At 54.9% G+C, this 9,377-nt stretch overlaps 4 protein-coding genes across 4 annotated transcripts; 2 read left to right on the top strand and 2 right to left on the bottom strand.

The window, feature by feature from the left end:
* Positions 1 to 999: 999 nt before the first annotated feature.
* On the top strand, positions 1,000 to 2,758 carry ASPACDRAFT_1853076 (uncharacterized protein; the record flags this gene model as incomplete). The annotated part of the gene is made up of 5 exons (XM_020197291.1): positions 1,000 to 1,231; positions 1,310 to 1,373; positions 1,440 to 1,642; positions 1,710 to 1,842; positions 1,904 to 2,758. 5 exons carry the CDS (start codon positions 1,000 to 1,002, stop codon positions 2,661 to 2,663), a joined length of 1,392 nt encoding a protein of 463 aa, XP_020060505.1. The 3' UTR covers positions 2,664 to 2,758.
* Positions 2,759 to 4,190: 1,432 nt separating this feature from the next.
* Positions 4,191 to 5,569, bottom strand: ASPACDRAFT_39780 (Zn(II)2Cys6 transcription factor domain-containing protein; the record flags this gene model as incomplete). The annotated part of the gene is made up of 3 exons (XM_020200654.1): positions 4,191 to 4,988; positions 5,079 to 5,387; positions 5,468 to 5,569. 3 exons carry the CDS (start codon positions 5,567 to 5,569, stop codon positions 4,191 to 4,193), a joined length of 1,209 nt encoding a protein of 402 aa, XP_020060504.1.
* A 268-nt stretch (positions 5,570 to 5,837) lies between these two features.
* On the top strand, positions 5,838 to 7,061 carry ASPACDRAFT_1853073 (zinc-binding alcohol dehydrogenase family protein; the record flags this gene model as incomplete). Its single annotated transcript, XM_020197290.1, has 1 exon — positions 5,838 to 7,061. The coding sequence occupies exon 1, from the start codon at positions 5,928 to 5,930 to the stop codon at positions 7,059 to 7,061; it is 1,134 nt and encodes a 377-aa protein (XP_020060503.1). The 5' UTR covers positions 5,838 to 5,927.
* A 141-nt stretch (positions 7,062 to 7,202) lies between these two features.
* Positions 7,203 to 9,312, bottom strand: ASPACDRAFT_75655 (NADH-quinone oxidoreductase subunit NuoF). The gene is made up of 3 exons (XM_020204504.1): positions 8,987 to 9,312; positions 8,810 to 8,881; positions 7,203 to 8,739 (listed from the first exon to the last, which is right to left on the bottom strand). The coding sequence occupies exons 1-3, from the start codon at positions 9,245 to 9,247 to the stop codon at positions 7,579 to 7,581; spliced, it is 1,494 nt and encodes a 497-aa protein (XP_020060502.1). The 5' UTR covers positions 9,248 to 9,312; the 3' UTR covers positions 7,203 to 7,578.
* Positions 9,313 to 9,377: the final 65 nt, after the last annotated feature.

The following is a 9,377-nucleotide window of genomic DNA, read 5'->3' as shown; positions in this document are numbered from 1 at the left end:
TGAAATATAGCTACAGTAGTTTGCAAGGTCACCTTTCTCCGTCGCAGTATACGGTTAGGATGATGCAGCTCATAAGACACACATCACCTCGCATCAGCGCGATGCAGAGCACAATGGACCGTTTGTGCCAGAGGGGCCGGCGGGGTTGATCGGCAGGTTGGTGGACGGCCTCGCTGGCCACATCGCAGGAGGAGGAAAAGGAGGAGGAGGTGGTGGTGGTGGTGATTGCCGGCTCTTCATCTTCTTTCATTTTCGTCGGCACCGTTGACTGACAAGAACTGGTAGGGGAATATTCCTCGAAAATATATAAAAAAACATGAAACATGTCTGGATAGCTGCAGAACATGCTATCAAACATAGTTAATAGAAATACAATATAAGTGTCACGGTGCGAGCGTGTGGCTCCCACTGACCCTGTATATCCTAAGAATTTACCTGAAAACCTGCCTAAATCCCGATCGATACAATCTTATCTAGTGTACGCAGTGTAAAGCCGATGGCTTCACATCCTAGTCCTTCTGCCAATGGTGCAGCGGTTAGCAGCTGGAATGCGTACCCAGGGTTACACCGTGACATCTTCCTGCTGTCACAATAACAATCAAGCTGACAGATTTAGAGAAAATTAGACACTTCGACATTGAGCCAATGTTGAGGTCAATTAGAGACCATGGTGGCAGGCATTTATAAGTCGCGGCGCGGTTCACAAGGTGTTTTCTAAACAATTGCTTGGTTCAGAGGCCAAGGTACCAATATCATAGATGCAGGCATGACGGAGAGCAAACGATCTGGCCCACATGATCGTTTACTTTTCTGGATTGTTCATTCCTGCCCATCCATTGTTTATTTTTGTGCATGCACTTTTCTATCTAGCCAACATCAATCTCTTTAACCATGGAAAGCTTTAAGAGCAGCCCGTCCGCGCTGCTCTTTTGTGCATGTGTGACTGCATTGGCCATGCTCTTCAAATAGCTTTTCCTATTGTGAACAATTGAGTTAGTTATGAAAAGCAAAGCATATTGGATACGATATGCCCTCCCTCTGCTGTGTGTTGGACTTATTCTGTCAAACATGCACGCGTCTTGGGCTTTCCCACTCAAGCTTTTGATCTCGGCCAATGTGGCAACTGGACCTCCAGTCCGCCATGATCAAGAAGCCGCCACTGTTCCAACCATAGGGGGCAACCATTCTGCCACTACCACCCCCTTCTGGAAGCATTACAATTACTGTCAAGGTAAGTGGGTGCCCTGAATTTATTCTCGAGGGCTTGGTGTTTTCTTTTCTCTGCTAAGATTGTCAAATCGACTGATAGGCCGTAACATTGGTGCGACCTGGAGCCCACTCGAAAATGCGCATATGCTCAAGTTACAAGTCATGTACGTGCTATAGATTGCTATAGATCTGTCCCATCTAGGTTCTTTCTGCTAAATGTCAACCAATAGGCATCGTCATGGAGCCCGATCCCCTGGGTCGACGCCCGTCCCAGGCGACACAACAGAGTGGTACCAGTGCGGAGATCCGAACGAGTTTGTTTTCATGAATAAGGGCGATACGATCTCAGATTCTAGATCGCCATTCATGAAAGAGATGGCCAGTATCGATGGTGCTTTTGCCTATACCATGTGGGAAGGGAACTGCGATTCGGGTAAGTTTATATCGTGAGCGCCCCGATAATGACGTCGAGCAACTTTGAGCTGGCTAACAGCCTTTAGGAGAATTGACAGCATTCGGCTCTCATCAACTGCGGAGGCTCGGAGCCACGCTTCGCTCGACCTATGTTGACGACCTCGGCTTTCTGCCAAAGAAGATGGACCCGGGCTTTAGGATCAGTCACACCTACATTTGGTAAGTTACAATGGCTGTGGAAACCATGCCTACTCACAGAATTAACAATCTCCAACACTAGGCGCACACGGGAATCGGTCGAAAATTTGATGAACGGCTTCTACCCTCTGCATACCAGGGTCCCAGGCGACACATTGACTATGCGTGTCAAACCAAGCACAATCGAGACAATGATCTACCCCTCGATCGCTTGCCCTAAGCTTGCCAATTTGATGTCTGCGTACTCTACCTCTTCAGCCTATGAAGAAACTCTCGCCCCATACGCAGCTCTTGAAAACAAGCTTGTGAATGCTTATAACACCGCGGGTCTGGCTGGCTATAACACCACACAAGTCTTGTACGACCCAGCATCGGCCGCCTACTGCCACGGCCTCGGATTGAAGGGAGATCTTACTCCGGGGGATATCCAAACGGCAATAATCCCAGGCACAAGCTTGTATCACAATCTCTACCGTCATAACCCGTCTGCTGAACTGGTAAAGCGTTTGAGTGTCGGTGCCTGGCTGGCGGATATTTTGGCCTCTCTGTCCGATCGCAGCACTAAATTGGAAGTCTACTCAGCCCATGATGCCAGCTTGGACATGTTTCTGTCGGTTGTGGCGGATCCGGACCTGCCATGGCCACCGTTCGGCTCGAATGTCATTATCGAATTGTGGCAAAAGACCCACGGCAAGCAGGTGGTGAGGATGTTCTACGAGGGCATGGTTGTGCCAGCGCATCCTGACTTGGATTGCGACTTCTCAGCGTGTCCGCTGCAAACACTGACAACGTATCTCAAGAAATACATCCCCACCGACTTCAAGGCCGAATGCGCTGTCTAGTTGCTCGCCCTTGGCGAGTCTCGGCCGTTCAACTCAGATTGATATATTTACCAAGTCTGATATGCGACATTGAAGATCTCCGGGAAAGTTGCAGCTCAACCTCGGATTGACAATGTCGACAAAATACAGAGTCACTGGACCCTGAAAGGATGTCAGTTGTTTGAACTGGGTAACTTGTATCGTTGAGAATTGAGAAAGACATTCTGCCCCAAAATTCTGTTCACTTGAAGTCGCCTTCTTCAATCAATTCATCCGGCTTATTCGTTCACACATAGCTTTGTTGGAAGAAAAATCAGGTTGGAAACAGGAAAGCTTTGAATGTCTCGTACTCTCCACATGGGGACTGACCTCGCTTTACGAGGTTGCCCTGTCTTTTTGAGTGCTGAATAGATGAAACGGATAGTTTGAAACAGATAGTTGACCAAGTTCAAATGAATTTGACTCATTGAAATGGGTGGCAGTGAGATGGACTGTAGAGGTGGTAGAGTCACACAATGACCCGGCTCGGGAGGCTGATCGAGACGGTCCTTGGAGGGCTGTCGTGGCCTACTACATCAAAGGCCACCCCCCCCCCCCCAACAACCACCACCCGCGGAATCGGCAGCGCGACCCCTTTCCCTGCACGATCCGCCCTCCCGATCCGCCTCGCCCACCCTACGCCCCCAATTTCCCCGCGGCCGACTGGTTCTCGGGGACAAAGCCTAAGGTCAGCCGTGCTGCAAACCCGGCTCTTTGTAGACTACTAAAATATGCCACATTTTGGTGGGAACATTCCCAGTTCTGAGAATTACAGATGAGATTAATAAGAATATTCATACCAGGTATATGTTTCATAAAGAATATTCACAAAGAATAAACAAACAGCCAATCAAGACCATCCACAAAAAAAAAGATTCCTATCCATAAACGAACCACCCATCAAGCATCCAAATGGAACCGCAACTCCGACTCTAGCTGCTCGCGTACCATAATTTCGCGGGCGATTGCAACCGCGGTCACGAACGACCCCTCCCCCGCGTACCGGTCATACCGCCAGGTATGCCGGGCCTTATCTCCGGAGATGTCGCAGGCGATTAAGCAGCCACAGAAATAATGACTATATTGTGTGGCCGCTGTATGTGCCTCTTGCTCATCGAAGGCCCGTCTGGCGGACCTTGGGAACGATCGCGCGCTGTCGTGCAGAAGCCTCAACAAAAGGACCTTGTTGACTCCCTCGATGTCGATCTCGAGGTCCCGGTCGCCCATTCTGACGGTGGAGAGCTGGAGCTTACTCAGCTGCGGACTGGGGTGTGTCTGTTCTCTGGAAAAGGGGACGGAAAGATTTTCGTGAGAGGTGTGACTGCTTGCGCGCCGCTGGCTGGGGTATAAATGTTGAATTTATAGCTTGCAGAGCCAGTCTCATCGCACAAACAAAGGTTGTCGGATTGATGGTGATCATCGACTGTCCGCAATATCTGACAAAGCTATCTGTGCAGGCTGTCTTTGACACTGCCGTCTGCAAACAAGGCTTCGCTGGAAGAATTCTATTCAGCCCCACCTCTCAGCAAAGACACCACCGGGAAGGAACGCCTGCACCGCAGTATCTCCCTTGTGATACCGTTGGAGGTACAGGCAGATCGAGGGACATTCCACTCGGGCCCTCAGCTCAATCCACCAGATACTGCGGCCGGCCTGGCGGTACCACAGATACAGCAGCACGAGCGCGACAGGGTCCCGATTCCGGAGCATGTCCTCAAAGACACCATGAATACTGCGGATGAAGAGCTGCGCGGGACCGGTGGTGACTTTGGTGTCTGGGAGGTTCAGGATCAGGGCCACAGCGTGGGCGGCCTCGAAGTACGGATTATCTCCCGCCGTGGATGCCTCATGGAGGAGGCACAAGGCCGCCACGGCCCGCGGGATGCCCTGCACGCCACGCTGCGGCACGGGGGCGTTCATCTGCGCAAAGGTGGGCGCCATGACGCGGAAGACGCTGTCCGGGCGCAAGGGATCGACGATGTGCCACAGTGCCATTTTACCTTTGCTCAGACGGACCCAGTCCAATGCATCGGTTTGTTGGTCGGAGGGGGCGAAGGGCCACGATTCTTCCGGCGTGCATGCCTCGGGGGATGAGAAGGCCAGGACGGCCAGCGCAGCCAGAGTGCCCCAGAGTGGATCCTTGTCTTCGGCGTTGATCGGCCGCTCCCTGAACCGTCGGTTGAGAAGGGCGGTGCTCTGGTACCAGTGGTAGCACTCGTCCAGACTGCGACGGCTGCCGCCTACGGTGTTTAGGTGGCGGTCGTATGTAAGTGCCACGGCTAGAGAGGCGTGCATGAGATAAGGGTACTGTCGGCCACACAGGGCTGGTGTTAGCCGAGTGTAGAGCCAGGACGACGAGCCCTACACGACTAACCAGGTAGCATGTGTAGTACTTACGGCGAAGGCTAGTTGCAGGAGCTTGCGATTCACGTGCATCATTTTCGGGTCATCTGGGGTCAGAAGACTACTTCCATAGTACCGGGTGAGGAAGCCCTGACACTTCGTGTTCAGCTGATAGAAACTCGATTGGTCCGCCGTCCAGACCGCACTGGCGAGGGGGGGTTGTAGCTCGGCAGTTCCTCGAAGCGCCAGCGATGGCCTCCCTGTCTCAGCGGCGATGGGCTGCAGGTCGGGAATATTGAACATGAAATTGCACACGATCCCGAATGCGCGACATTTCTTGCAGTGGGGTCTACTTTCGTCGCACTGAAGAGGCTCGGAAAGTACAATCAGCCATGCACGAGTCAATGTAGTCAAGCGAGCCAACCAGCCAACCTTGAACCCACCTTGAGCTTTCGGAGCTTGCAGTTGCGGCAGCCATATCTGGATCTCCGCTGAGTGGTCCTACGCTTCTGGCCAAGGGCATTTTCTGCACATGTCGAGGACATTTGTGTGGGCTGGGAATGGTACGCAACGGACGGGAGGTAGTCTGAAGTATACAGAGTAAGGTAGTTCCCACAAATCGTCCCCTCAAGCACCCACCCGGCACTGCACACGCTAACCTCCTTTCGGGACGAGATCTTCCACGCGGCGCTAGCCACATTTCGGATGCAGAGGTCTCTGATTGGCTACGAGGATCTATAATCATCGAGGCACCGGACATCGCAAGTCACCTTGTAGTTGAAAACAACAGTTCAGTGACATAAATACCAGCCTCAATCCACCATTTCCTCAACCCTTTCCACCCAAGACAGTCTTCTACTAGGTATCTTCCTTCTCTTTTGGTCCCAAACACCCCATCCCAGAATGACCACCCACCACTTAGCCGCCATCTCCCCCGGCCCAGGCCAACCCCTCGAGCTTCGCACCCGGCCCACCCCCAAACCAGGCCCGAACGATCTCCTCATCGCCGTCAAATCCATTGCCCTCAACCCAGCCGACCACATCATGCAGGACACAGGCCTCTTCATCCCCACGCCCCGCTACCCCACGGTCCTAGGCTTCGACCTAGCCGGCCTAGTCCTCGCAGTCGGCGACGCGGTTCCTCAGAATGCTTCCTTCCACCCAGGAACCCGCATCGCCGCCTACAGCGCTCTAGTCTGGAAAGCCTGCGACCCGGACTACGGCGCGTTCCAGGAACAATGCCTCGTCCCCTGGCAGCACGCGGTGAGCCTCCCAGACGAAGACGAGTACGAGGTGACCTGGAACGAAGCAGCCACCCTCCCCGTCTCCGTCCAAGTCGCGCTGAGCGCATGGGATGCGATGGGAATTCCGCGGCCAACCCCTTTCCCTTTCCCCGCAGCTACACACTCCTACCCCACCCCGACCGAAAAATCCCAAGCCCTCCTCATCTGGGGCGCCTCCTCCAGCGTCGGCAGCATGGGCGTGCAAACCGCGCGCCTCCTCTGCGACTCCCCAACCACCCCCTTCGCCGCCGTCTACGCCACCGCCGGAACACCGCGCAGCCAAGCGTACGTCGCATCGTTGGGTGCGGACCGCGTCTTTGATTATCATGACCCCCTCACGACCGCTGAGATCATCGCAGCCGCTCGGAAGGACGGCCTGACAATCCGGTACTGCTTCCTGGCTATGGGGCAGTTGGCGGCTTGTCGGGCGGTGGTGGGGGCGTTTCGCGGGGAGGACCAGGATACAGGAAAGATCGCGTCGGCGCCGCCGGTGCCGCCGGATGCCGCGGTCGTGGACGTCGGCTCCGGGGTGGAGACGGTCTTTGTGATGCCTGCGGCGGGGGAGGCGGAGCGGTTGGCGCAGTTTCGGGAGTGGTTGGGGTCGTGGTTGAGACAGAATTTGGGGGGAGGGAGGATTCGGCCGAGTCCGGAGGGGAGGGTTGTCGGGAAGGGGTTGGGCGCTGTGAATGCCGGGTTGGATGAGTTGCGGCGCGGGGTGAGTTGTGTTAAGTTGGTGGTGGAGGTTGCGGAGTGATTGATTGTACAGTATATTTGATGGGATGTGCATGGGGCATGGGGGTGAGAATGTTGGATGTAAGGTTATCTTACTTACTGTATGTACTGTATCTGTTTCAGCGTGCGATATCAGAATATTTCCTTGGAAGTATTTAGTGGACATTGTAGATATTATACGATTTGAGCTTGGCAGATTTCCATGGAGGGGGTGTGGAACGGTCCCTGGCCATACAATGCATGTTACACCGAAACGCGTTTGAGTGGCTGACTCCTCGATAATCCACGGCAGACTATCCCGAACAGATACTCCGTAGATCGTTGAGACACCACCCACTTACAATCACCGAATATCAGACAAAGAAAAGATATAATTGCTACCAAGACTGTACATGATCGAACAAGACGTGAAAAAAAAAGGAAGTTGAAACACCACCCACACGCAGACATACACCCAGACCCTTTCTCTTTGATCAGAAAGATTTGATTAATGTCTCGGACTTTTCCTTCCACTGACCCCCGTCATCCCCTCCATTAACTTACTGGCCGGGAGAGATCAACTTGCCCTCAGCCCGGCTGTTAGGGTGCCATCCACCGGCATAGGGGGACTGACCGCCGAGCTGCTCAGCGTGCTCGCGGATCCGGGCCTCCAGCTCGGGCCGGAAGTGACGGATCAGACCCTGGATGGGCCAGGCAAAGGCCTCACCCAGAGCGCAAATGGTGTGACCCTCGACCTGCTTGGTCAGCTCCTGGAGCATGTCGATCTCACGCTCGCGGGCCTGGCCGGTCTCCATGCGCTGCATCATCTGCATGGTCCACTTGCTGCCCTCACGGCAGGGCGTGCACTGACCGCAACTCTCGTGCTTGTAGAAGGTGGACAGGCGGGAGATGGCGCGGACGATGTCGGTCGACTTGTCCATGACGATGACGGCGGCGGTACCCAGACCGGACTGGGAGTCCTTGAGGGCATCGAAATCCATGAGCTGGTCGTCACAGATAGACTTGGGGAGGACGGGGGTCGAGGATCCACCGGGGATGACGGCCTTGAGGTTGTCCCAGCCACCGCGGACACCACCGCAGTGACGCTCGATCAGCTCGCGGAGGGAGATGGACATCTCCTCCTCGACGGTGACGGGGTTGTTGACGTGACCGGAGATACAGAAGAGCTTGGTACCGGCGTTGCGCTCACGACCGAAGGAGGAGAACCAGCTGCCGCCACGACGCATGATGGTGGGCACCACCGCCACGGTCTCGACGTTGGTGACCGTACTGGGGCAACCGAACAGACCGACGGCAGCGGGGAATGGAGGCTTGAGACGGGGCTTGCCGGCCTTACCCTCGATCGACTCGATCAAGGAGGTCTCCTCACCACAGATATAAGCACCCATTCCACGGTGGATATAGACGTCGAAGTCGTAGCCGGTGCCGCAGGCGTTCTTGCCGATCAGGCCGGCCTCGTAGGCCTCGTTGATAGCCCGCTGCAGGACGGTGGCTTCGTGGTAGAATTCACCACGGATGTAGATGTAGGCGGCGTTGGCGTTCATCGCACGACCGACGACCAAGCAACCCTCGATGAGCTTCTGGGGGTCCTTGCGCATAATCTCACGATCCTTGCAGGTTCCGGGCTCACCCTCATCGGCGTTGACGACCAGGTAACGGGGGCGGGGGTCCTTGTCCCAGTCCTTGAAGTTCATAAAGGACTAGATGCCACGCCCGATCAGCTCGGAATTGACCAATTGTTTGCCTCCGCACCAGAGGGGAGAGACTTACGTATTTCAGTCCGGAGGGGAAACCGGCACCACCACGACCACGAAGACCAGAGGCCTTGATCTCGGAGATGAGCTATACACCGAATGCAACCATTAGCATTGACTCGTTTACCAACACCACAAATCCGTCCACGTGGCGGCGATGGGGATTGAGGTGGTTATCTTAGGGGCAGCGTACCCAGTCGTGACCCTTGAGAACAATGTCCTTGGTGCGGTGCCAGTCACCAAACTTCATTGCCGACTTGAGGTCGGCTCCATGGTGACCGTAAAGGTTGGTGAAGATGCGATCTTGGTCCTTCAGGCCGCCATAGTGTCGTACGGGGGGAGCGTTGTCCTGGACAGTCGCGAAAGAACGGGCAGCCGGGGCCTGGGCTCGGAGGGAGCGGGTGGAAAGGTTGGCGATGGAGGAAGACGAGGGAGCCGCCGCTCGGGATATCATGGTGAATATGGGCCCAGTGGCTGCACGGAGAGACTGGGGGGAAAGAGGTCAATTGGGTAGGAGGCGGAGGGGGGTCGAGATGATGAAGGCGTTCAGCAGTTGAGCTTCCACCCTTCCGGCGCGGCAATTC

The sequence above is a fragment of the Aspergillus aculeatus genome (genome assembly GCF_001890905.1).
Source record: "Aspergillus aculeatus ATCC 16872 unplaced genomic scaffold ASPACscaffold_2, whole genome shotgun sequence".
NCBI classification, from domain to species: Eukaryota; Fungi; Ascomycota; class Eurotiomycetes; order Eurotiales; family Aspergillaceae; genus Aspergillus; species Aspergillus aculeatus.
This window is presented reverse-complemented; position numbering and strand designations above follow the sequence as displayed.

Coding starts and splice junctions, on each gene's coding strand:
- ASPACDRAFT_75655 (XM_020204504.1), bottom strand. CDS start 9,247: ATGATATCCCGAGCGGCGGCTCCCTCGTCTTCCTCCATCGCCAACCTT. Junction 8,882..8,986: donor TTCTCAAGGGTCACGACTGG/GTACGCTGCCCC, acceptor TTCGGTGTATAG/CTCATCTCCGAGATCAAGGC. Junction 8,740..8,809: donor TCCCCTCCGGACTGAAATAC/GTAAGTCTCTCC, acceptor CGTGGCATCTAG/TCCTTTATGAACTTCAAGGA.